General features: G+C 43.0%; 2 protein-coding genes across 3 annotated transcripts; one reads left to right on the top strand and one right to left on the bottom strand.

The window, feature by feature from the left end:
* The first annotated feature begins 76 nt into the window (after positions 1–76).
* DUSP12 (dual specificity phosphatase 12) lies at positions 77–4,336 on the top strand. The gene is made up of 4 exons (XM_026844349.1): positions 77–205; positions 1,159–1,255; positions 1,992–2,178; positions 2,806–4,336. The coding sequence occupies exons 1-4, from the start codon at positions 130–132 to the stop codon at positions 2,965–2,967; spliced, it is 522 nt and encodes a 173-aa protein (XP_026700150.1). The 5' UTR covers positions 77–129; the 3' UTR covers positions 2,968–4,336.
* Positions 3,773–26,554, bottom strand: ATP6V1A (ATPase H+ transporting V1 subunit A). 2 transcript variants are annotated; one of them, XM_026844329.1, is made up of 15 exons: positions 26,403–26,554; positions 22,892–22,986; positions 21,118–21,246; positions 18,891–19,105; positions 18,056–18,193; positions 17,417–17,568; positions 16,434–16,596; positions 15,150–15,258; positions 14,245–14,367; positions 14,041–14,155; positions 12,792–12,855; positions 11,837–12,040; positions 9,767–9,861; positions 7,869–8,040; positions 3,773–5,962 (listed from the first exon to the last, which is right to left on the bottom strand). In XM_026844329.1, exons 2-15 carry the CDS (start codon positions 22,971–22,973, stop codon positions 5,870–5,872), a joined length of 1,854 nt encoding a protein of 617 aa, XP_026700130.1. In that variant the 5' UTR covers positions 22,974–22,986; positions 26,403–26,554; the 3' UTR covers positions 3,773–5,869. The 2 variants fall into 2 exon arrangements, with proteins under 2 accessions (XP_026700130.1, XP_026700138.1); XM_026844337.1 differs by lacking the exon at positions 26,403–26,554 and adding an exon at positions 25,076–25,087.
* Between the last annotated feature and the right edge of the window lie 829 nt (positions 26,555–27,383).

The raw sequence follows: 27,383 nt of genomic DNA, 5'->3' as shown, positions 1-27,383 counted from the left end.
CTCCCGGTTGCCGCGGCGGTGGGATGGTGCAGGTGTTGCCGGGGCTCTACGTGGGCGGCGCGGAGTCGTGCTCGTCCCCGCCGCAGGGTGAACCCAGGTTTCCAGGGGCAGCTGAAGCTTTACGAGGCCATGGGCTGCGCCGTGGACAGCAGCAGCGCCCTTTACAAGCGGTACCGGCTGGAGATGCTCACGGAGAGGTACCCCGGTGAGAGGCGGGGGGGCGGCGGGGCCGAGCTGGGCCCTGGGAGCATCGGCCTTGAGCCGGGGCGGGTGGTCCCAAGGTGGGGCCGGGCTACCCTGAAATGAACACAGAAGGCCTTGTCAAAGGTGGTTGACTTTTGGGTATGGCCCTCAAAGCAGCCGAGCCTTGAGTTGGCAGGGCAAACGTTCACATCGTACTGGCCCTAAAGAATTCCAGCTCATCAGTGGGGAGGAAGAGTGTCTTTGAGAGATGCCTGAGAAATAAGATCCGTAAGGAACTGTTCTCTTTAGCAAAATGCAGAATTGCTAAAGGTCAGTTTGGTATGTTTCCTGATTTTTATGTACCTGGCTAAGCAAACAACATCCTCTAAAAAGAAAGCACTGAAATTAAAAAAATAGAAGTAACAAATGCAAAACTGAGATAAAGTTGATATCAAGGTATAGCATTTCATACTTTAATTTGACAAAGTGACTCTAGTAATAGATACGTGTGCTTACGTGTAGTTTTATAATAACCCATAGCTGTTTTGCAAGATCTGCATTGCATATTCAGCACAACGGTGCTTTCTCCCTGTGTATGTCTTTCTCCCCAGCAGTTCCCATTTGTAAGCTGACTTTCTGTACTGTGTGCACTAAAAGACTGGCAGAACTGTTCTAAAGCCTACTCTGCCTTTACCTTCTGTTTAAGTAAGAAATCAAAATGCAACTATTTTTGCCATTGCTAAGGTCAAAGTCTAGATCCCAGTTCTTGCATTTAAGCAAATCCCAATCTTAGGTGTGGTGGGATGAGGCTCATTTTTAGTTTATCTAATGGAATTGGTGAGCAGACAAATAAATGCAAAGAAGGTGGCTTTTGCTTGCCTTGACAGGGGCAGAGGCACAGTGCTGTCTTGTCCCACGGAAATGCAGTGTGGCTGCACTGATCTGATTCACGACTTGGTGCTGACCCCTCTGCAGAACTTCAAGACTTGCCCCGAGAAGTCTTTGCTATTGATCCATCCAATATATGTCAAACTCCAAACACAGAGGTTCTCTACAGGTGCAGGAAATGCAGGTACTGATCCTTTTATATTTTTCCATAAAATGTTATTTTGAAATCAGCTGAAGAGAAAAATAGCCCACATAAATCAGTGGGCATGTCATTATTGTCAGGGCAGGGATGAGCTCTTGCCTAAGTTTACATGACTTGAGTGCCACAAAAAAAATCAGACAAATAGAAGTATATTATGAAATGCTAAATTTTTTTTCCTTGGAGTTGTGCAGCACTTGTGCAGCCTAACCTGCCATGTTCTACAGGCAGGCATAATTCCACTTGGAACTGTGAAGTTGCTTGCTCTGAAACCATAACTTCTAGTTTTTGACAATCTGTTTCTCCTGAAGAAATTTCTGGTAGACTTTGGGGTTTACTACCTTTTATAGATTGTTTAAAGTGAAAGCGAATAATCCTGCTATTTCCTATGTGTAGGTTTCTTTAAGTTTATGAGTGTAGATTTGAATGTTTAGTAGGCAGGAATTGTTTAAAAATAGATCTATATAGAAGACAGCATCCAGCTGTGGGGCAGAGCCTAAAACTACAGGAATCAGTAGATTTGTTAAGAAGCAACCCTGAACAGAGTCAGTGCCTCCTGGCCTTCTTGACTAAATAAAAAAAAAAAAAAGTAGGATTTGTAATCTTGTTTGATTATTTACTCTCAAGAGGTCCATGTCCCTGTTTTCTATTGTCTGTAGGCTTCCCCAGTTAAAGAACAACTATTTTACTTCTTTCTTTCCCTCTTTGTCGTGGAGGGCAGGCGCGCTTTGTTCCGTAGCTCTAGCATTTTGTCCCACTTGGAAGGAAGTGGACCAACAGCCTTTGCCCACAAGAGGATAACAGACTCTGCTCAGTTTTGTGGTGATGGCCGAGAAAAATGTACCTCTTATTTCACTGAGCCCGTGCAGTGGATGGAGCCAGCGTTGCTGGGAGTAATGGAAGGACAGGTAAAGGGAAACACACGCTTTATTTTTTTGGGGTGCTTTTTTTTTTTTTGCAAAGGCTGAGCAAACTCTTTCTGTTCCCTCATGCAAAAAGCCCCCTTCCCCCAAGGACCTAGCTATCCCAGCCTTTTAGGCATGAATTTTGCAGCTTATGAACAGATTCTTAAATAGCCTTTTATAAGGATAAAATTATTAAGGATAAATCATTATAAATTATCCTTCTATAAGGAAAGGAGCTGGTGATCTTGTTGGACTGAGAACATGAGCCAGGCTGTTGGAGAGGGTTTGTTGGCTGTTTTTTAGTATGAGAAAAGAGTTTGTGGGAATTTACAAAACCTGTTATAGTCTTAGGCTGACTGAGGCTTTCTGGAGTCTGTCAAAACTGTCCTGGAACCACACTGGGTCTGAGCAGCTGCATTTCCATCCCTTCCCTTCTGCCAGCACGGCTGCCTGCTACACCCCAGGGCTGAACAGCCATGCCAGTTGAGCTTTTTTGCCTGTTTTTCAGCCTGTTTGCATTCTGTGAAGTGTTACAAGGGAAGGAGCAGGCTTAGTGTAGGTGTACCATACAAGTACCTTTTAAATAGACATACATCTGCATGCACCTTAGTTTGTGTGTTTTTCTTCCAGCTTCTGTGTCCCAAATGTACATCGAAGCTGGGCTCCTTCAGCTGGCGGGGTGAGCAGTGTTCCTGTGGCCGCTGGGTGACACCTGCCTTCCAGATCCACAAAAGTCGAGTGGATGAAGTGAGGACGCTGCCAGTTGGTAACTTCCAAACTGCCAAGACCTGAACTTGTCGCTTCCCTCCATGGATTTCTTAACATCCACAGAGAACTGCTGTCTACTCAGTGGTTGCCAGGAGCGAGCTTATGACTTCCAGCCTTGTAGTGCAGTGGAATTACTTGTATGTCTGCTCTATTGAAGCTTGTTGTATCTATACTATATATAAAATAGCAAAACACTTCAAAGAGGTGTTAGACAATGGTCAAATATATACAAAAATGCCTGAATGTGATGTTTTTAATACACTGTCACTTCATCTGTTGCTATTTACAGGTCTCAACTCCTCATTTACAAGGAATGCTAACATATTACTTCCAGGCTGTGGCCAGCAGTACTGCTTGTCTTCTGATCCAGGAGTTTCAATCACTCTGTCCGAAACACCCAACTGAGATTTTTGGGAGGTCTGTTCCACAACATGAGGTACACAGTAGGGAGATATTTCTTAAAATATTTATCAAAGTGCCAAAAGGTGGTACCATTATAACAGTTGCTTTAGTATGCATGGCAGCTACTAGCAGCAAAAGGCAAGTTTATGGTTATACTTTTATTGTCATAGAAGTAGTCCTAAAAACGTCTACCCCAAGAATATCTGTTCCATTCTAGCTCTTTCCTGTAATGGCTGAGGAGATTATACAAGCTGGACAGGAATGGGAGTACTTAAGCATCCCTGCCAAATTGCTGCTTACAGGTTTAAAGAAATCCCCAAAATGAGGAAATAAGATTTTAGGAAGCTGTGAGCTTTCCCGATGGTGTGCTGTGTACACCACTGGGGCAGAGGTTTAGTTTGACAGAATACTGATGACAGATAAGACCTACTTTAAACCAGTTTTATTTTCATTGACTTCAACAGTTTTTAAATTTTTCTTTTTTACACAATTTCCAGCAACATACATTATGAAATATACAAGATAAAGTAGGTGGTGGGGTTCTGCCCATCTTTTAATTCCTCCCACAGCTGTGGAGGGAAGACTTACAGGACACAGTGAACATCAGAATTTCAACACTGAAAACAGACACAAACCAAAAAAAAAAAAAAAAAAAAGACAAAAGTATATATGAAACTGTTTGAACTGGTCACACTTCAGGGCCAGGTACAGCACAATAAATATTAGAACTGCATTATCTTAAACATTTTCTGTGAAGTTTATAACATCCTCCATTTAAAGAGATAAGAACATCTGGTTTCTAGCATGAAATGCCACAGAGGACAGTGGTGGGTACAAACAATGAGGAATCTGGCAAGGGCTGGGATGGTGACTACTTCACACATGCTCATTGGTAAAATAAGCAGCACACACCAGAAGTTTAGTGAGCTGTAAACTTAACCATTCACTACCAGAATATCAGCTGGAGGAGTAGCTCCTTTCAGGAGAACCATAAAGAATCAATCCCTTAAAGCTTCTCCCCGACAAATAGTCGATACCATAAGGGAAGTGGCAGCATTTGGTCCATAGCGGGAGATCCCTTTGCGTGGCCACTGCTGGAAGCTGGCAGCCCGTGGGAGTGTTGCAGTGCAGGAGGAACGCTCAGCTGGCCACACTGCTGCTGTTTCACCTTTACCGCCATGACAAAGCAGCAGACAGATGTCAGCTGCTGCCCAACACACAGCGTTGGACGCCACCTGATGCAAGCGAGGGGGAACGGACTGGAGGGGATGCCAGCATTTCTCTATGACCTGAGCACTGCACTCCCGGGGGTTTGACAGAAAAGGTTGCTCTGTGGCTCGTTCCTCACCTCATACTAATTTTGCCAATAAGGAAGCCCCAGACACAGCAGTCTCGGCTTTTTGACAGAGTGCAGAACAGACCAGTCACTGGTTTCTCTTGCATCATAATCAAGGAGGCAGGAGGAAATCCATCCCATACTTGGCCTTCCCCCTGTTCATCCCCCGCCCCCAGTTTAGCATCCTACAGTCTTCTCGCTCGAGAACTGGGGACCTTCTGTGTCACTGTGTGAGCACAGGTGGAGGAGGAAGGCGAAGCGCCCGCTTGCCTTTCCTTAGCGTGACCTGGGAGGCAACTGTGCTGGCAGACAGAGCACCACTGAGGAAGGACTCTGTGATGGTGGCGTCACCGTACCTCGCTCTCTATGTCATGCAGCTTCGCAGACTAAAGCATCTGAGGGTCGTGAAATTTTACAGGGTGAGTGGGAGGCAAGAAGGTAAAAATTCTGCTGGAAGCTGAGCACCTATGGCTTTGATTTTAGCTGATGCCAACTCCCAACAGTCCTATCCATATTAAGTAGGAAAATAAAATTCTGTTTCTCCAGCATGCAAAAGTATTCTGGCTGCTTGTACGTGCTCACCTTCTAGTTAGTCCCTTCTTGAAGAGATCCAGACCTACCACATTTCAGTACCAACAGACTCAGGTGAGGGTTGCAGAAGTGACAGAGCAGTGAAGAATTTTTGGTTGTATCAACATGTCATCAGAATACAGTCATAAATGCTGTTTGAGAATAGGGAGTTCTACATCACGATAGTCACTTAGCAAAGCGCCAGGTGTAAATGCCCTTAACATTGCCAGCTCAACATACCGTGAGACTGCATTAAGATCGACACCTCCTCTGCCACTACAGCTCAGCTGGCTCTGGTTACATCCCGAGGTGAAAGACCGGTTACCATGAGAGCCGGGAGAGGCAAAGTGAAATTTTTCCCACCCTAGAAGCGTACAACAGCATTTCCTCACTCATCCAGGCCCACTCACACATCACTCACCATTGCAGGCACACAAAGCAATGCCAAACACAGACTAAGAGGAATGTTTTGTAAGGACACTCTCTGAGTATGAACAGGGAAAACATGGGGCTATTTATCAACTCAAGTACTGTTGCATCATTCTTGTAAGGTAGGGAAGCTGAGGAGTTGAGATGAGGAATTGAAAGGACAAACTGGAGTGGTCACAGAGGTCGAGTCTAGTCTTCCAGACTGCGAAACGCATTCTGCATATCCTCAAACAGCTGAGCATAGTCCGCCTTGATTTTTGTTTCACCATCTTTGACAGGGTCCTGAAAGACAACAAAGCCAATGAAGAGATCCACCAGGAAAGGCCTCGGGTACTTGAGACAACCCTGCTTTTGCCAGTGCTGTAATTTCTCAGCCCCAGGATTAACCCTTGCTAACTGCAGAGTAGGCAGGCATCGTAGCTCGATCTTGCCCCCTGCCTGTCTCACCAACAGCCACAAGGTTTAAATCTTCCCCTCTTTCCACATTCAGTGAGCAGGCAGAACGGGACAGAGAATTCTTCTCGTGAGCAGTGCTGACTTTATTGAAAAGTGATTTGGAGAGGATTCAAGAATACTGGGGGTCCTAGAGCTGCAGTGACTGATATCAGCTCCTACCCCAAAACCAAGTGGAGCAAAGATCTTTGACTCAGAAATGCTCTGCTGTACTTCTTGGGGTACATCCCCTATAGGTGCAAGAGTTACTTTGCCATCACTCGGAGGTCGCTTGGTTCCAATTAAAATCTTACTGTGCAATCAGAGCAAGCTAAAATCATCTTTGTACAGCTTCATTTTCTCAGAATACTTTTCATGAAAGACAAGGGCAAAAGCTGGAACAATCAGCTTTGCTCTGAGGCTGCAAGGCCTTCCCTACAAGAAACATCAACTGCCAGGCTGCAAAATCTGTTCAACGTCTTCACCATTCTCCTCCTCAGCACTACGTTCCTCTGGGTCAGGGCAGCTCTTGGGAAACAGCACTTACACGTGTGGATGCATTACTCCCTCATTGTCTCTCTAAAGCACATAGACCGGAGGACATTTATATTCTCACGTCTTTTAGACTGTTACCCAGGAAATAAAATTTTCCTTTCATAACTGTTACTGTATTAGAAGGCTGGCTCCACTTGGCATGTATTCAGCCCCTGAATTCGCTTTTTCAGCCGCTCTGCCATACACCAGCTGTCTTCCAGTGCCCAGGGTTTGTAAAAAGTGTTTTAATTCCCCTATCTTTATATAACCAGCTCTCAAAGAAGCTCACATTCCCAAGTGCATCTTGTTCCTGATGATTTGAGAATATATACCAGGGATCTGCTTACTGCAGAAAACAAGCCAGTACTGCGCAGGAACAGAATAAATTGCTGTGCCAGAAGACTTGATTTTAAACATATTTTTATCTTATGGTACTTGTTCTGGAAAGGTTTGCAATATTCGCTTGCAAGGGTTGTAACACAGTAAGCATTATACTTCAGAGATCATTCCTTAGCTGCTTTAACATTAGCCAGCATCACAAGTTACTGTCCTACCAGTAACTGCCACACCAGCATGCTCTGGAGGAGATTTAGGAGAGCTGTACCCTAAGACAGCTACTGAAGTCACCCGGAGCCCCAGCTCCAAGCCCCTTGTTTTCCCTTCAGCCCATGCTGAAGTTACTCCTCACTTCCTCTGCTCCTGGTTACCTGCCTGAGGCCCTGAAGCCAAACACAGGTCGCATCACGTTTTACTGCAGGTAATTTCTTTCCTTAATTGTATTTAAAATAGGTCAATCAACATTTCTATCATTCACTTTTTAGCACATTCCTGGATTTAAACTCTGGTCTGCTTTTATCTACTAATAGTATTGCAATTTTTCCAAGGTTTCCTTACTGCAATTTTTCCAAGGTTTCCTTACTGCAATTTTTCCAGAATTTTATCACAAAACCCCCAGAACAAATAAGAAAGGTGCCTGAACTATTACCACGAATATCTGTAACATAAAAGAGGCTACTGAAGGTGGGCTTGCCAGGGCTCTGCAGCCAGCATCACCCGTTCCTATGCTCACAAACTAAAAGCACTTCTTAAGTGTATTCAAACTGATTGCAGAAAGTCTCTGTTCATAGACCTTTAAGGCAACTAGTGACCACCCCTGAGTGACAGCCTTTCAGAGTCACTGGGAGCTCACAGAGCAGTGGAACCCCGTTCTTTCCAAACACACCTTGAACTTCATGGAGGTCAGTCTGTAGAGGATCTCGCTCATGTTCTCTCGGATGATGGACCACGTGATCTTGTTGTCACTTTGGGCTGTGGTTTCTACAGCACGGCGTGCCATGTCATAAAATGCAATCATATTGGAAAGCATTCCCACTGTTTTATAGAAAGGGCAGAACCTGGTGGGAGAGAAGACAATCTGTCAGACATTTTGGAAGAGTTAAACAGGACAAGCCTTTGCAACCCTGAATTCTCACCCGATGGAAGGAGCACTAGCCTGCTTTACTCCAGGGATTTTTAATACGCACTGTCAAAGGAGAGAGGCTGCCTCTGATCTGTCCTGCATCTTAAACCACAAATCATAGGCCAAGACAATCAGCCTGAAGTGAGGTTTCTGAAGCAGCACCCAAACACTGGGAAAAACAGGAGAGAACTGGAACCTTCACTGTACAAGTCTCACGTTTCAATCTAGGCCAATGCTAACGAGAATGGGGAAGCACCAGATAAGCCAACGGAATTCCTCCTTTCTGTTTTGTCCACCACGGGAGCAGGCTTCCTCCAAACAGCCTGGGATGACCTGACAGCTCGGTAATTTTTCTTTAATCACAGGAAAGGGCATGTTCCTGTGACAACATTCCACGGTCAAAAAGTGCCATTTTTAATTGGCAGATGACTGCCACAGGAGGTACCTCATCATTATTTATACACTACATCATGCTACTTCCTGTGCTTCCCTCTCACATGCAAACACAGCTGCTCTAGTGAAAGACACACACCATTACAGAATGATGTATGTCTAAAGTTTCAGTGATTAAGCATTCCAGACCTCCTGATCTACCTGAGCTGGGGAGTGAGATGAAGTACAGGCTGTTACAACACAAGGATAGCATAGAAAGAAGCAAAGCAGACAGAGATAATAAGCACTGCACTAGGGAAAAGATCCAGTAAGTTTTTTTGGTGGATCAAACTTACTCAAGAATTATGCAACAGTAATCAAAAGCAGATTCTTGCAGTCCCTCATGCATTGCTAGAATAAACAGGAAGACTTCGGGTGTTGACTATGAAAATAATGTGGTCCACTCCTCCAAAGGAGGCCATGATATTGTTGGAAATATTGGGTTACTGAAAAATAGAGGAGGGCCTGACAAACTCAAAGGGTGTGACCGCATTCGGAAAAGGTATGCGTGCCCTGTGTAAGGCAATATGAATCTTAACCCCTGTACTCGAGACTGGTGAGGCCGCACCTTGATTACTGGGTTCAGTTTTGGGCCCCTCACCCCAAAAAGGCCATTGAATGACTCGAGCGTGTCCAGAGAAGGGCAACGGAGCTGGTGCAGGGTCTGGAGCACAGGTCTGATGGGGAGCGGCTGAGGGAACTGGGGGGGTTTAGTCTGGAGAAGAGGAGGCTGAGGGGAGACCTCATGGCCCTCTACAGCTCCCTGAAAGGAGGGTGCAGAGAGGGGGGATGAGGAACCAAGGAACAAGTGACAGGACAAGAGGGAATGGCCTCAAGCTGTGCCAGGGCAGGGTCAGACTGGCTCTTAGGAAGTATTTCTTTGCAGAAGGGGTTGTTGGGCGTTGGAATGGGCTGCCCAGGGCAGGGGGGGAGTCCCCATCCCTGGAGGGGTTGAAGAGTCGGGTTGACCCAGTGCTGAGGGATCTGGTGGAGTTGGGAACAGTCAGGGTGAGGGTCATGGTTGGACTAGATGATCTTCAAGGTCTTTTCCAAACTCAGTGATTCTGTGATCTTTGAATAGACAGTTTGATGGCCTACCTGAACACAGGTCTACCATTTGTTTATGGCAAGTGAAATTAATTTCTGCACTGATCCATTTCCAAATAAAATAGCTGTCTAAATCCAGACTATACGGGACCAAGAAGACAGAGTGGCCAGTCAGATCTTACCTGTCATAAGGCGTATAACCATTCTGTTGCAAGAAGTCATCTTTTATCAGCTTGGCAACCTCCAAGGTAATTTTGTCTGTTTCTGCCAAGGAAGCCTAGAAAAGTAAGGTACGCTGTTAGCTTAGCACTCAAGTCCATGAGGACATGGTATGTCCCAGCCAAGAACCATTATTTTTCAGTACCTGTTTTCTTCCTGCTCTCTTAAGATGGTTTCCAGCAAAATTCTGTCTTTTGGGTATTTCTTACTCCCTGCTATAGAACAGCCAATTTAACCAATTGCCAAATTAAGATGGGCCAAACAGCCAATAAGTCTATTTTAAGTCTGTCTGATGACAAACTATGGAAAGGAAGTGTCTTTTAAGAGAATGGAAAGGCCACCCAACAGTGAAAATGTGCACAGGTCTGCTGTAAGGCAAGTCAAAACATCACCATCCTACATAAAGAGGTAAATTCATTTTTACCTTCCTCAATCCTTATGTCCATGGAAGAAAAACTAGACCTCAACATGCTAGATCATAAGTAATTTTAAGAATTTGATACTAGCATCCAACAATGGGCTTTCCCTGTCTGGCTTTCAAGAAAAGGGAAAGAGTTGATGACAATGCCTGTCATGCCCTGCAGGACAGCCACAACCCTGCTGCATGCTGCTGCTGTTGGCACCACAGGTCACTCTACCTTCACTGTCCTTTTGCTAAAGGGGAAGACTGAGTTTTAAGCACCCCAGCTTGCTTTCTAGATGGGAAGTTTGGACCTTATTTCATAAGGAGACTAACTGAATTCAGTGCTAAAAAGAAAAAAATATATCTGATTGTTTTTCCACAATTCCCCCTTTCTAAAGGTTTGTTGCAGTTGTTAGCCAAGCCCAGACTGAAAGAAACTGTTCAAGAGAACATCTTTGAGAACATGATCACCAGTTCCAGTACTTCTACCATGGGAGTAATGCCTAGTTACACACACTGGTTTAAAAATATTCCTTCCACACCAAGGAACTGATTCTACCCTGCTCTGTAAACTAGTCTTTTAGAACATTTTTGTGTATAGAAAACTGCAGAAGGCCCCAAGATCACATTTCCTTTTCTTCAAAGACACATCTAAATAGAGCTCTGCTAGGCAAGATCTGGTGAAAGGCCTCATCTGAGCTGGGCTAGAACATCAGTGCATAGGAGAAGACTTCCTCCAAGTAACTGTAGTTAATACGTGTTAACACATACTACTACCACCTTATAAATCAGCATAGCTCATCTGAACATCACGGGATTAAATTTCTGCCAAGTTCATGCCAGGCACCTGTCAATCAGCATGTTTACAGTGCTAAGCTTTAACAGTTTTCACGGGGTGCCTTCTGAGAGCTTCCAAGGGAAATTTTCCTGTCCAAGTTCAGTTTTCTCTCCAAAACAGTGAAGTGAATGAAGGAATGCCTGTAAAATGGAGCCATATGTCATGTCACAGGCTTCCACAGAGAAACCAGGCAATCATCAGTTTTTAGAAAAAGCAGGTATCACTTCTGTTTCTACAGGCCAGCTTGTAAATGCCAACACCTCCGTTGAGCAGCTGGCAACTTGGTTTCTAATAAACTGTAACCCTTCCGATGACTTCAAAGTAAAGATCAGTTTGCATCTCTTCTCTTACAAAGATTACTACCACTCACCTTCCTTTCTTGGAAAATGAGCACTAAAAAGTCCACCAAACTGTATAATATCAGCAGTCAAACTACTCAACAACCTAAGTTGCAATAAAGGGCATTTCAGCAGGACTGGAACACTGAAGCAAGTGAAGTTTAATTTCAGTTATTAGATGCCCTGCAATCTAATTTACATGAGAAAAGTAAAGTCAAACCAAGGTTTATCAAATCTAAAAAAGAATTCATATTACAAGTCAAACAACATGTAAAAAAGCTGGAATAAAGCAGTTAAAAGGCAGGAGAGCCTGACGTCTCCTGGTGACCGTTTGCCTTTTCTGCACAGTGCAGTATCCATCAAGTCTGGTCTAAGACATGGTCAAAAGCATGCACTAGCAGTAAGGAAATCAAGGATGGCTCACTGACACATTTTCTCCCAGCTGGTTACTCACCTTCCCCACAAGCTGCACAATCTCTGCAAGGTCTTCTTCCTCCTGTAGAATCTCTTTGGCCTTTGTCCTGAGAGGGACAAACTCTGTAAAATGCTTGTCGTAGTACTCGTCCAGGGCACGCGTGTATTTGCTGTAACTGATCAGCCAGTTGACAGAGGGGAAGTGCTTGCGTTGTGCCAGCTTCTTATCCAGGCCCCAGAAAACCTGTCAGAATCCAGAAAGATCAGTGTTCCAAATCAAAACCAAACCAAAATAACTGCAGGCAATAAAAAAATTCAAATCAATACAGAAAGCAACTTTGAGCAAATGCAACATGGCAAAGGCTATCACGAATAAAAGCGTGAGAGAGAAAAGCCTTCCTTATGTTAATTTAACTATAGCAGTGACCTTCAAATACACTTCTCAAAAACCAATGCACCTTTTAAGCTGAGTTCAGACTTATTCAGCTTGAGATTACTCATGAGGGAAAAGTCAGCCGTAACAAAGACAATGTCAATACTGGAGTCTAATTAAAGTGGAGACCTATTAGATGGAATCCCTTTTCCCAGAACTGGGCTGCAAGACATCCTTCTCCCAGTCAGCTGCTCTGGGGATTTTTTTGGTGGCTTCAATGCACCTATTAAGAGCAGTTCACTCTCCACCTCAGCTGAGAGCAGCCATGCTTAAAGTGCAGCTCAATGGGCAGCAATCAGGAAGCACACGGATATTCCGGAGGAGTCAGCGTTGGAGGGAACTGCCACCTTCGCTCCCTCTTCCAAAGGCATCTCAGACCTTAGTTCAGAGACCTTCTCATAAGGTGGTCTTTTACACTGTTAGAACATTTTCCAAAGCACCCTACAAAGCTTCCTGTGTCAAATCAAAGCTCTCACACGACAGCCACTAGCACAACCGCCCTGAAGCAGGCATTTCAAGTTTAACAAAGCGGGCAGAAGAGCTGCAGTGTGGTGGGACGTACCTGAACAATGCCCAGTGTAGCAGATGTGACAGGATCAGAGAAGTCACCACCCGGGGGAGAGACACTGAGCAAGAAGAGATAAGGAAAAGTTATCAGTTGCTTTCACAGTTTAAGCTGAAGTACTGAACATATGACTGCACAGCTCAGTGATCACAGAAACCAGAAAAGTCAACACGATTTCAAGTAACAGAGTGCAAGCTTCCACTGCAGAAAGTGTTTGCTGCATACCCACACAGGTGTAATACCAAGCACACCATGAAACAGATTTGTATCAGTAGCCTGACTGACAGCATCAAGGCATGATTTCAGTCACTTTAGCTCCAGGTAGTAACTCCAACTTGAATTATCAAACCTTTCTCAATGAGAACAGATTCAGCAAGCATGCTAACAGGACACTGTGAAACACAGTGCAATGATTACAGAAAACAATACCACAATTTGAAACTATTGCAGATATTGTCCTCTACAACAATCACTTCAACTATGGTGTAGTTAAGAACAGTCAGTGTGAGGTTAATGGTTGGACTAGATGATCTTCAAGGTCTTTTCCAACCTAGATGATTCTGCGATTCATTTGGGCTTGAACCCATATGGCTTCCCAGAGATTAAAAAAAAAAAAATCTTCCAACCTCAAAAGCACGATGCATTTGTGTATGTATATTGTGGACAGCAGAACTAAGCAGAGCAAAGAATGGACTCTAGGAGCTCCTGCAGATGCTAGAGGCTCTCCCGAAAACATATAGGTGGGAAATTCACTTTCCCCACAGTATGATATACAAATTAGTATAGTCTAGAAGAATATCTGGGGATCACATTATTTCACAGCTTGGGATACGCTACTCCATGTAATTCTACTCCATCTAAGCAACAGAATCATGATACATTATGCCCGCAAGTGCACGCACTGCTGCTCCAGCTGCCCCTTCTTTCCTGCTCTAAACATGGTTTGACATACTTTTCTGTGACAGCTCTAACAACATTCTTCTCTGGGCCACTTGCTCTGACTGCTGCAAGCGACTGTGATGCTGCACCTCACAGAACTACCTGTCCACATTCATTCTTTCTGCCCCCACGCACAATTTAGCAGCAGTTCTGGGTAAGCAGAGACCAAATACCTACCTACTCACTCACGTAAGAGTTCTGCAGCTGTGCAGAGCAATGAGGTGTTTTTGTCTGAAAAACAGGTACCTTGACATACAAAAACCACAGAGGAAGAACTGCAGCTAACACAAAGAAATGCAACACTCACGCTCCAACGATGCTGACACTGCCTTCCCTTTCAGGGTTTCCCAGACACTTCACCCTGCCAGCTCGCTCATAGAAAGAGGCTAGACGGGCACCAAGGTAGGCTGGATAACCACTGTCTGCAAACACCAACACCCAGAAATTGAGTCAAAGGCTCAGAGTTTAAAGGATGCATTTACAAGGCTAGACTTGAGAAAAAACTACTCACCAGCTGGCATTTCAGCCAGTCGCCCTGAAATTTCTCTGAGGGCCTCAGCCCATCGGGAAGTAGAGTCTGCCATCATACTGACATGGTAGCCCATGTCCCGGAAATACTCAGACAGGGTGATTCCTACAACAAAGACAACAGTGTGCTGCAGGATACAATTCAGAAAGGAATTCTACGCTTGTACGTTGTCACTAAGATGAAATAAGCCAAATTATTTAAGTTTACATTTTGATGAAAACAGACACTGAAAGTTACTCTTTCTTCTCACTAGATCATGTCCTTGCTTTTTTTTTGTTGTTTTTTATTTCTCCTCACTCTCCATATTTTTGTTTATGAACCACTCTAGCTCATATTACATTCCCATGTATTTCTTTGAAGAGACATGCCAGTGTCACTGATGCTACTCTTTGCCTCACTGAAACATGAACAAATCCTCTTCTTACTGTAAAGTGTCTCCTTCCCTTTCAAAGTAACAGAATAGAACAGTTATCCGATGACTTTTCATAACAAAGAATTTTAAAAAAACCCTCTAAGAGGGTGCAAAAGAAAGACGACTAGCCTGCCAACTCAGAAAGTACTACTCCTGCTCATTAAGTGACTGTACTTGTCAGCAAAAAGCTATTCACAAACAAAAGTTTACATCAACACATGGAGAAAAACTACATGAGAGCTGATGCAGTAAGTTCACCTTATAAGCAAAATTAACTCAATATTTGGAAATCATAATTATATACAAGCGAGCCAGGTTCAGTTAAGATACTAGGACTCTAGTATCTCTTTGGGCAAGGCCCAAAAGGGTTGACTTCTGAAACTAAGGAGGTTTCTTGGTACTGACCATCTCAGCAAGTGAAAATACTAGAGCATGATGGCTTGCTCTACACACAGCGTTTTCCAGTAAATCTTACCAGTATAGATGGAGGCTTCTCTGGCAGCCACAGGCATGTTGGAGGTATTTGCTACCAGAGCTGTTCTCTTCATGATGCTTTCTACCTTGCCATCAACTTCCATTGTTAACTAAAATGCAAGGAGGGAAAAAAAGCTAACACTAGCAAGTTTTTTTGGTTTATTTTTTGTTGGTTTTTTTACTGCATTAATTTGTATCAGGATACTCTCCTCACAGATACTCTACCAAGAGCGGAGACTAGATTCAAGATGTCAGGATGGTTTACCTTCCAGACTGCACACAGCTTAACTCTTCAACATACGTCCCTCAGACTCATCTCATCTCTGCACCTGGCAAATCCCTACTGATCCCATTCAAACGACTAATGACAAATCCACTGCATCAGGTACGTATATTATCCTTGCTCAGCTTACTAGGCTGGAAGACCCAAAAATCTTAGCCTCCTGTCACAAGACTGTTAGGAATCAGAGAGCTTTTTTCCCCCCACCTACACCGATCTGAGTTCACCTTTGACAAATGGACATAAAACCACTTAGGTAACCCAGGTGAAACCACACAGCCACCTGAATGACAGAATGTATATCCTGACATTTGTGTAGGATTCCACTTATGAATATCCTGGGATTTACCTTTTTCATGGCCACCTCAGCTTGACTTTCTCATCTTGTAATCGATCAACACACCCAAGCCTTTTACTCCTTATTTCTGACTGGAGTTTCAACCTAACAGTTCTGACTACCTGGCTTCTTTCCCGTATTTTACAGAAGACTGTGCCACAACTAATCTGTTGACATGTAACAACAGTTAGAAGGACTCATAAACTTGCTGCCTTTTATTTGTAAGCAGGCATTTTCTGCTGCCTTCAGAAGGTATTCCACAGCCTCACATGTCAAACTAGTATTTGTAACTGTTTGTATCACCACTCCGCACCTTGTAAATAAATGTGCTATGCATGGTTAAGTTAGAGAAGTTAGAAACACTACCAGTGAAAGGTAAGATGCTTGTAACTGTGCTAAATTTCACCCTGGCATTCATTTTGGCTTTATTTTAAACAGGTTAGAAGGTACACCCCAAAACTAGTCCAGATGTTTATTAAGGGGTCACTGAAATCATTCCTGAATAAGCCAAAAGGGATTTCTGTTACTACAGCCAGGACTTACAGCAGGGAGGCAACAAGATCATTTCAAGTCACTCTACCAATGAGATATTTAATTCAGTTACAATACCACTACAATAGCAAGTCCTTCCCAAGAAGATTTACTCTCCATGAATTGTCCATACTAACCTCTGGGAAATCTCTCAGTACTTCAGACATTTCATTTCCTCGTTCTCCACAGCCCACATAAATGATGACATCACTGTTGGAGTATTTTGAGAGAGACTGTGAGATCACAGTCTTTCCACAACCAAATGCTCCAGGAATTGCTGTTGTACCCCCTTGTACACACCTGAGAAAAGAAAAAGAACTCTGATTTGCCAGGAACTCGAAACCAGTGCTCTCCCATCTTAGAGTATGTTTCCAATAAAACTGCCTAATTAAAAGCAGAGTGATGGGAGACATATTCAGTGTTCTGGGTGAGAAGCACAGAGGTATTTCACTAAACCAAAAGACTGAGGGAATAAACTATCCTTTTCTTCTACTGCCCTTCAAGTACATGAGTTATGCTGGTACAACAGCTAGACTTTCAGGCTTGAAACATGGCAGTTTTCACAGATGGAAGCACCGACGGAATGCAAATGCTAAGGAAAAAACAACTGTACTTAGCTGCGCGTTATAAGAATGAGCAGCACAATACTTTAGGACCAAAATTACTGAATTCAGTGTATTGGAAGTTAATGGCTTAAATGAGCATTTTGTGTGACAGTTAAAGTGCAACAGTTTTCATAAGTGGCAACAGCAAAATCACTAGGAACTATACATCCTCAAGACCACAGAAAGAGATGCTACTTTACGTCCAAATGGAGATATTAAGCTTGAAAGTTCTAGCCTTTCTGTAGATTTGGCACGATTATGTTAAGTTTATGCTTGTCCATTCTCTTCTAGATTAATGCACTAGGACTATCTTGTTAAACTTATGTTCTTTTTTCCATTAGTAGGTTCTCTTGCCAAATATGGAAATAGGAGGAATTCAGCTATGTATTTTTTGAGATGATGCTGTGATAGATATGAGAACTTGCTCTTAAAAAAAAAATTTAAGGCCTCCTCCCTCTGCTTCCCCCCCAAAAGCGAGATTTCTTACATAGTAGAGAATAGAAGGTAGTACTTACGGGAAGAGGGCATCCAGGACCCGCTGGCCAGTTAATAAAGGATGATTGGCTGGTAACTTCTCAGTAACAGGACGGACTTGACGTACAGGCCAGACCTGGACCATAGTGAACTTCTCCTTCACACCTTCAAACTCCAGCTCTAAGACAACATCCTAACAGACAGCACCAGACACCTGAAGTAAGCAAACTGCTGCACACTGGACCAGCACACAAAAAAATCTCATCTCAACTATATATTTGATACCACCACAGATCTCTCAGAACCTGAACACACTGTCATCCCCTCCTGAGGGAAGGCTCCTTCCCTTATGTACAGTACTACTGGGGGGGAAAAAAAAAAGTATGAGATGAAGCTTCAACTAAAAATATGCTGGCAAAAAGCAACTGAATTTTACATATTCATAAGATACGTAGATCCACACAGAGGTCAGTGACGCTGAAGTGCCAGTGGGAAGTCACATACAAAGTAACTGCCTAAGGTAATTGTGTGACCCCTGCAGGCAGAGTAGCAGAAGCAAGCATTAACTCAGACATCTTGGATGAAACACTTTCAGCTGGCATCATGCAGAACAGAAAGAGTACATCAACCTTATGAAAGGGACACGGACTATACCAGCAACTGCTGTTTGGGAGACTTACTGAAGCATCGTAGTTTCCTGGCGGAGCAATGTATGTAACTGTACCCCTGTTTCGTGGAGGCAGCATGATTTTGTGTTTGATAAGGGAGTTTTCATTCACCACACCATAAATATCTCCACCAGTGATGTGGCTGCCAACCTAAAATCAGAACAGGTCTATTAGTCATAAGTGAGAACTCCAGTTTTAAAAAAGAACCTTGACAAAGAACTGTATAAAATAACCGTAGCTATTAAGTCTACCACTGTGATTACTCTTTTTATAAATGTATTGTTACAGCACCGTAGCCCATTTACATAACTCATTACACTAAATGCACATTGCAAGTAACACTATCTGGGTTCAGGCGCCTTTCAAGGCTCGGACAGTAGCAATTACTGTCTGATACAAGGAATTTTCCTCATTTCTTTTATACCTCTCAGCTTAATGTGTTAAGTAGAGAAAGTATAGCATACGCTAACCTGCAGGGTTGGAAAAAAAATGCTGCCAAGGGTTAAAGCTGTTACATTTTCCAGCTCTAAGGCTATCTTCACCGTTTGCAAAATGCGTGCTGCAGTCGTTCTTACTCCTGCTAATGCTTAGTGCAATTCCACTAGTTTCTTTATGGTTTTGCAAATACATAAAAACTTTGCAAGTTTCTCATATGCAGAAAAACCACACAGAAGTCCCATCAAGTAAGTTTTGGTGATCCCCATCCAGTCTCATACATCGCTACTGCCTGCCAGCACCCCTTTTCGCAAACTTAAATACAGCATTAGCCATGGCTCCCAGCAGTCACAGCCTTGGCACCCTGCTCCAGCCCCAAGCTCCGGGGGCACACAGGCTTGTCATAACCTACCCGCAGATTTTTAGAAGGCATGAAGTCCCATTTGATATCTCGGCTCAAAGCTGACACGTTGACACCTCTAGGGATATAGATACTTTTGGTCAGAGTGCTGATGTCTGAGAGGGGCCTCTGGATACCATCAAAAATGGCTCCCATAATGCCAGGACCTAGTTCCACCGACAGGGGTTTGCCAGTACGGAGTACGGGATCTCCTACAGAGACACCAGCTAAAGATTTGCTGAGGAAAAGTTCATCCAGAGAAAGGGAAAGAAACAGGACAGAAGGCATCATATTCACAACATCATACTCTTAAACCACTTTTCTGACTTCACGGTAATATTTTTACTACTATATTACACATAGAATGGTTTGGGTTGGGAGGGACCTTAGAGATCATCCTGTCCTGTCCCGTCCTCCCTTCCACCCGCCATGGGCAGGAACACTTTCCACTAGACCAGGTTGCTCAAATCCCCATCCAACCTGGCCATGAACCCTGCCAGGAAGGGGGCAGCCACAATCTCTCTGGGCAACCTGTGCCAGTGTCTCACCACCCTCACAGAAAAGAATTTCTTCCTCATGTCTAATTTAAACGTGCCCTCTTTCATCTTAAAACCATTACCCCTTGTCTGGTTGGACTAGATGATCTTCAAGGTCTCTTCCGACCTAGATGATTTTGTGATTCTGTCCTATCCCTACACTCCCTGATCAAGAGTCCTTCTTCATCTTTCCTAGAGCCCCCCTTTAGGTACAGGGAGGCTGCTATAAGGTCTCCCCAGAGCCTCCTCTTCTCTGGGCTGAACAACTCCAACTCTCTGAGCTTGTCTCACATCATCATTTGAGAAGCATGTAGGCTTTATACTAAACTCAAGCTGAAAATGCTAAAGCAACAAAGTTGCTCATCCTCCAGAGAGGCAAAGTAGGGGTAAATATTCTGCTTTACAATCATTAGTTCAAGTCAACTATATGGATGAATTTACTGGAGTGACAGACAGCAGTATCACAAAACACCAGGCATTTCTTAAATCTTCAAATCTAAAAACCATGTTTGATTGTTGAAGTCAGACAATGTTACAAAATATGTAATTTTTAGCTTCAGAATTTTTAGAGAGCACAACTGTTTTGACCTTGAGCCTTGTACAGACTTTTGACAGTAGTCTAATTTTTAAGGGAGTTTGTCCAAGACCAGTGTTATTTCCCTCCTCTCCAGTATTAAGTTGTCCAGTCTATGCACTAAGCTCCAAGGATGAACAATGGACCTCTCTGCAAAAAGCCAGCAGTTTGGCAAAAGGCCCTGCTAGAATACAAAAGAAACCCCCGAAATCTATGCAAGACTCCAGAGATTAAATGCAAGTTGACTTCAGAGAGCCCTATGACAGAGCCTAAAAGTAAACCACCCTTAAACTTGTTCCACATGCTGATGAAAGGCTACTAGATATTACAATGATGATGCCATCTAAAATGATAAATTAGTAGGTACAGAGAGGAGCTAGTCACCAGTTTACCATTCAGCTCCTCAGAACAAAGCTTTGGCAGCCAGCACAGGCTTTTTCCTAGTCTCTATGGATACACAGAGCCAACTCTTAAGTTTAAAAGGATACAAAGGAAAAAAAAAAGAAAAAAAAAAAGAAAGAAGGTCTGGCCTCAAGTTTTATGACTTCTTCTCTGAAATTCGCTTATATATGTGTAATAGATCATACATTTTAAGTTAACTAGATTTTAGAAGACATGCTGCGTCCTAGCTGGACCAAGATTCTGTAAGCACACTGCAGAAACAAAAATGTCATCTTACATCTGGCAAAATACTCTGCCCAGATGAAGGCATTCTGCCCACTTTACATCTCCTATTAAAGCATTGTACAAGCATAGTTTTTAAAAGCAAAGAAAAAACCAAAAAAATATACTGCTTGGTAGTTCTACCATTTCTGGTTGACATTTGTCAAACAACTTCCTTAACAAAGAGCCGTAATATTTAAATTAAAATTAACGTAAATTCTAAGATACACATTATTTGATTTCCACTTAAAATAAAACCCAGTCTCCTTGCTACACAGTCAAGAAAGATAAGATTTACCTCCAAACCATCAGAATTTACAAAAGCTGTGCGGAACAGACGTCCTGCTGGTACCAGAAATATCAAGTGTTGGTCCCAGTCAGCTTTGCTTATCATCTTCACTCTAATCACTGCTGTGTTCTGGACTATGCAGTCTGGTGGGCCCAAAGGGATCAGTGAAAAGGATACATGTTTCTTCATACACCTGGACAGTTGCCAAATCACCTTCCAGTCGGATGATCTCCCCCACCAGTTCACTGTGGCCTACTCGTACCAGCTCATACATAGCAGCACCTGCCATGTTGCACGCCGTGACCACTGTAAAAGACAGGCACATAGGTGAATATTTTTCCCGTAACTCATGAAATTTGCTGATGGGAAGCTGGTGAGAACTGCATAGCATGACTAGTATTGACCCAAATGAGAAGTACATTCTTGATTTCACAAAAGGACTAATTTGGCTGCCCCAAATCCTGGCATTTCTAGTCTAAAAGTCAAAAGTTTCCCCATGCTTTTCATGCTGTTCCTTTATGCTCAATAAGAGGACACTACTATCAGAATGTAGTAGTTCAGGCAATTCATGCCATAATTTCTCTTATCTATCTTGACAGATGGTGAACATTTTAGGGTTTTAGAGACTCACTGAACTTTGAGACACAAGTTACATAGGTGCTTCTCCCTTTCAGTTAGCTGGGGTACATTTCCTTCTGACTAAATTAAAACATACAAGAAAACAGCAAAGCTCACCATACCTGGTAGTTATATAAATCTGTGGTTGGGGACCAGCATTTTCAAGTTACTCAAACCTGTTTACCTTGGTAGCATCTGGGTGCTCACATGACAAACTATTTCCATGTGTAGATCAAGCCAAGGCACCTGCTAAAGGCCATGCGTACCCTTGTATCTAGAGTAGCAGATGGCTACAAAGCTTTTAAGGAAACACTACTTTCACATTTTATTTTGTAGGAAAGTGATGTATATCTTCAGGCACTTTAAGCAAATAAAAACTGTTTCCAGCATGTTTTGGGCCTGAAACCTCCCACGGTTTTGAGTTAGATTTCAGCATGTCATACAGGAGGCCTAGCTGCTTTAGGACAAAATTTATTGTGTCTTTATATTAGAATATCAATCTTGCACACAGGATTCATCTATTTATATAGAAATACTTTTTACACTTCTTAAGAAAGCTGTATCAGTTTAAAATTGTTAAGTATCACTTCTACAGTTAATGAATTGGCAGTTAAAGACACAAGCCAAGGGAGTTTCTTATTCATAAAAGAAGCTGTACTGACAAAAATACATGCTGTACTTTGGCTCTCCCACTCCCATCCTTCACCTCTTTAAAAGAGTGCAGGATGGAGCAGAAAAGCTGGTAAAGTCTGCATGTATTCAAAAGCTGTTACCATCAGAGTCTAAAGAAACTATTTAAGCTGACCAAGAAGGAGTCCTCCTCTTTCTCCCATCTGCACTACCACCATGCTCTGCCACCTTCCCTAATCCTTGCAGCTCCTTGCTGAGCTTCTCCAGCCTGTGGTGCAGTAACAGAACAGCTTGACACTGGCAGGGGACTGAGTATTCCGGAGAGCGCAGGGTCAAACTGCATTTCAGTGAGAGTGAACTCTGCATTGCGCCCTTTTAGAGAAGCTTAATTCACTGAGCCTGCAGGTTTCTGACCAAATGGCTTTATCTCATCCAGTAAAGCTTACTACCTTTTTAAAAATTATTATTATTCAGCCTGCTTCTGCTCATTAGATCTTTAAATGAGGCTAATTAGCCGTACCATCTTATCAGTATAGTCTGATAAAATATTCAGAAATACAAGTCAGTGATCCTCCTTAAAAAGCCCACCCCAAAAGAAGAAAAAGCCCCACCCAGAGCTCTACTATACTTTACCACTTCCAAGTGAACAAGATTAACAAGACACTAGATGAAACAGAATCTATGATTGACTTTAAATACCTACCAGGTCCTGAGACCCCATGGACATAGCCAACAAAAGCCTCTCTGTCCTCATCACGGATTTTGGGTAGCTTGGAGAAGTCCATTTTGCCTGTTCAACTGGACAGAAGGAAAAAAGAAAAAAGTCAGTCCCGAGGAGCATCTACATGTAGTAAGTTCCTCCTCTTCCTCCCCTCTGCTCTCCTTGTTTCCAGTTAGAAAGAATTCTGAACAGAAGAATTCTGAACTTGTGTCACCTGAAGCACCTTGACCACACTGATTTTAAAACTATAAAAAGTTAAAACGTAACTCATTTAAACAAACAGAAGAACTAACATCCCCTATTGCAGAAACACAGGGGTGGAACATCACTCCACAATATGCTCCACAAAACAGTATGAGTGAAATTATTACACTCCAAAATGCCATTACACCGCTGGACTGTTTTCAAGCCCAACAACAGGATATTAAAACAATGGAGAGTCTCTTCTGTCTTCCACATCTCACCTACCCTTCTTCAAAATATGGAGTTTTCCATGATCCTGAGTGAGCAAAAGAATGTTCTGGAGCTGCTTCACTGCCACCAGCCTCTAAAAGGCAATACTACAAATACTAATTGTGAAAATTCTAATTTTGCTATCTTAAGGTACTGAATCAGTGTTCAGAGGAAGAAACATATGTTTTCACAAGCACTAGCACACAAACACGTGAGTCCTCTCTATATGCCTCACAGCCAGGTGTTACACAATCTTTGCTATCAGTGAAAGCTGTGGAGCATTACAGAAGAATTGCACTGAATAATGGCCCAAACCCCCAACCTGCATCTCTTGCCAGTAATTGTTTAGAGGATCTAAACAAGTGGCGCAGGAAAAACTGTTTTAGAAACAGAACTCCTCCATCCACATTTTTCCTGTAATCAACAGTTGGGCTCTCCTGCTTCGGGTGCAGATAAGTATATTTCATGTTTTTGCTTTGTCAGCCCTTATCATGCTTTGTGTTACCTTGGAAACTGATTAGCATTAGAGAACTGTAAGGCAATTCTCTCCCATTTCTACTGTATTGACACATTTATGACGCAGCACTGGTGAAAAGTGCGGCACAGCAGCCCCAGCATACTCTCTGCAGATCAACAGCCCCTACCCAGCAAAAGCCTGTGAACTGCATGAGGCAACTGTTGACACTCACAGTCCTTGCAAGAAGCTTTAACCTAACACAGCATCTTCTGCACGGCAGCAAACAGAGGCATAATCAGGCTTGAAAACCTGTCCCATGTACAATGAGGAAGACAACTGTATTGCCACCTCTTCCATCATCATTAAAGGATGCTTCTCTGCCTGTTGTTCAGGAGCAGTAAAGCAGATGATATCTGCCATTCTTAAAATCTTATGATGACCGTTCTCCAGCTTTTCAATACTACACTACAAATCCTCTGCCCCTCAGCCTCTTTACCAGTCTGAATGTTTTAAATCGGTGGCTCTGCTCTGGAAGAAAAGAATCTCCAATGATTCCAAACTCGTTCATCCTGAAGGAATAGCTGCTTCTAGGCTGCCTGTCTTGCTGGAGTGGACTGTGTAACATGGCTACCATCGACTCATTTCACAACAGCCACCCCAACAGTTGATCATGACTCAGTCACCATCAGCCTGGAGCGGAACTGCCAACTGCTCTCGAGCTCAAAGGCTAAGTCAGATATCTGTTACATCCCTCTACTCTCCATGATAGCTTTATCCTTTAAGCTGCCTGTTGTTTAGGCCCAGAAGACAATTTTAATTTCTCTGCTTATTTTTCAAAAGTCTCCTCTGACAAATGGTCCTTGAAAAGCAATCTGCAGTTCCTAAGCAGCTGGTAAGAGCTGGTTCTGATCAGACTAACATAACTACTTCATCATTTTCAGTTTTACTGATTAAAAACACTGCAAAACTCAAGTACAATTACTGCCCATACTGAAAAAAACAGCTAGTCGTACAAATATATTCAAAATTTCTTTCAACAGACCATGATATGAACAATCTCTAGAGTCCTACTACCAAAATCTTCTATAGAAGCACAATAAAGAGCTAAACCAAATTCTCACAACTGAATTAGTGACGCTGTTTGGCAGTTAGACAGTACAGGGTCCCATATGAAATTCCAATTCACAAAGGAAAGGAAAAGCAGGAAGAACACTGGCCAGTTTCAATTTAAAGTAACTTTTCTTCATATCCAAAACCTGCAGGTCAGCTGACTGACATTTGAAGCAACTGCTTATCTTTTTGGGACACAAAGAACCTCAGAACAGTCATTCTGCAGTTAAAGCAGCATCCTGACACCCAGCACCTGTCTCTCTTGTTCCTGTGGCTGCTCTGTTCCCTCTCTCTCCCTACCGCCACCTTCCCAAATTACTGGCCAAGCCAAATAAAAAAGGGATTACTCCGCTAGACCACCTAGCAACACACCAATAAACCCTGTCTTTGTCCAGATCTTTAGCATCTGCACCAACTATTCCAAGTGTGAAAGATGCAGTAAATTCTTCCTCACCTTTCTTCCTTCCATCTCCTATATACCTCCAAACAAAGTACCCACAGTCTAAAAAAGCCAGTGCTCACTCAGCCAAGCCAACCTCTTTAAGGGGCTTACACCTCTTCGAACAGTGAATACAAATTAAGAAAAAAAAATGCTGTTATTTCTCTCTGCATAGTTTCCCTGTGTTTGCATATTAGCACTACAGAGTTCCATTTTATATAGTAAAGTCCTTGAGGGCAGAACTGTTGCCTTACCTACCTACACTGTTCAATGTTTTCATTGTTAGTACTCAGATAAAATGAAATTCCCTAAAGCGCCTCAGGATTTGTTAAACATAACATGGTGTGTGCAAGAAGCGTGTACTTACCCCAGAAGCCATGGTAGCTAGCCATTTTAGAAACCTGCTGAGCTCCTATAGCTTTTCAGAGGCCTCTTGCCAACACAGGATATTAAGCATGATACGCAATCCACTCCTACAAAGTCCACTAGCACACCTACACAGCGTATTAGCTTAATTTTAGTTCCCTTATGAACAAAGATACATCTTGTATCCTTTACAACACACATACAGGAACCTTCCTTGTCTTAAACAGTTCACCAATTGATTTTAAACATGCTTTTAAGCTCTAACATTGTCATGTTCTGCCTAACAGTGCCAGAAATCAAAATATTACTTGCTTCAGAACCATCCCTGACTGAGAGTTGATTTATTAAAGTAATTTTATAGTCATAATTAAACAAGAAACGGCCAACAACATGAGTTTTCTATCCTGCTTTCTCCCCAGCACAGCAATTTGGCTGCACAGTAACCCCCAAAATGTATGGCTTGCTCTCAATGCTGGAGAAACCCGTTTTCTGTTACAGTTCCCTGTTTGTGCTTCAAACATTTGATCTGACCCAGAATTTACACAATGAACTGCCTTACCACAAGGATCTCTTAAAAATTAAGACTCCAGTGAGATTTTTAGAAGGAGCCTACTTGCAGCAACGAAGAAAATCCGTGACTATTTTATCATATAAACACAGATTCTTACCTTGTTTTGCAGAAATGGGGAATAACAAAAATCCACAGGCCCAGTGAAACAAAGCCAGAATTGAGCAGTTAAGCACCACCACTGAGGAAATAATTGTCCTTCTAGTGTCCCTACACAGAGGGATGAGAAAGCCTGCTGCAGAGGGGAAAGAAATTTCTGACACACAGCAGAGGCATAACCACCTGACTTGATGAGTCATCAGTCTCCCTCTCTCCCACCAGCACCGAGGAATGCCGCAATAGCAAATCCAGCTACCTAGAGCCCAGCTGAACTCCCATCTGCGCCCTCCTTACCACACAGGACCCAGCAGAAGAAATTAAAAGCGGCGTTCGCATTAAGCGAATACAAAGACAATAATCTCTATGTCCCAAGTGGTACATGCTACTACATAAAAATCTTGCAAGAGACGCGTGTTTCCTGCTGGAAGCCCTTTACCCACCAGTCCTCCAGCGTAACATATCTGTGTCAGTGTGTGCTCTGTTCTGGGGGAGCTTAACAGAACAACTGTTTAATGACAGACTGCATAGGGAGGTGATGAAGACACCGCAACACTAATTGCTTGGGTATGTAGAACATGTACTGATTCTTGTCAAAATAAAGAGTCTTGTGGGGCTTACTTCTGCTAAGAGTCCCTTCCCCTAGTTAGCTGAAACATTGATGCCACTTGCACAACATCCAACACCTTAGTGAAGCAGACTGATGTGCCACCTTGAATGACAGCTGCCAGAATCTGTTTTCAAAGACCAACAGGCACAAATATTGTCCTGCACACTGTACAGGAGACAAGTAGCTATGCAGTCTCTCCCCCAAGAAGCTGCCTGAGTTGAAGAGTTGCCTGCAGTCTTCACAACTTCTCAAGACTATCTTCTCAAGTTCTAGGATAAGCAACACATCAAGCTGGCATGAAAGCTTAAAAAAACCTAACCAGAATTGTAGTAAATAGCACAATACCAGCAATTTGGAAGCAGCAGCATTACATTA

Source organism: Athene cunicularia, assembly GCF_003259725.1.
Source record: "Athene cunicularia isolate RWA chromosome 1 unlocalized genomic scaffold, athCun1 chr1_part1, whole genome shotgun sequence".
In the NCBI taxonomy this organism is placed as follows: Eukaryota; Metazoa; Chordata; class Aves; order Strigiformes; family Strigidae; genus Athene; species Athene cunicularia.
This window is presented reverse-complemented; position numbering and strand designations above follow the sequence as displayed.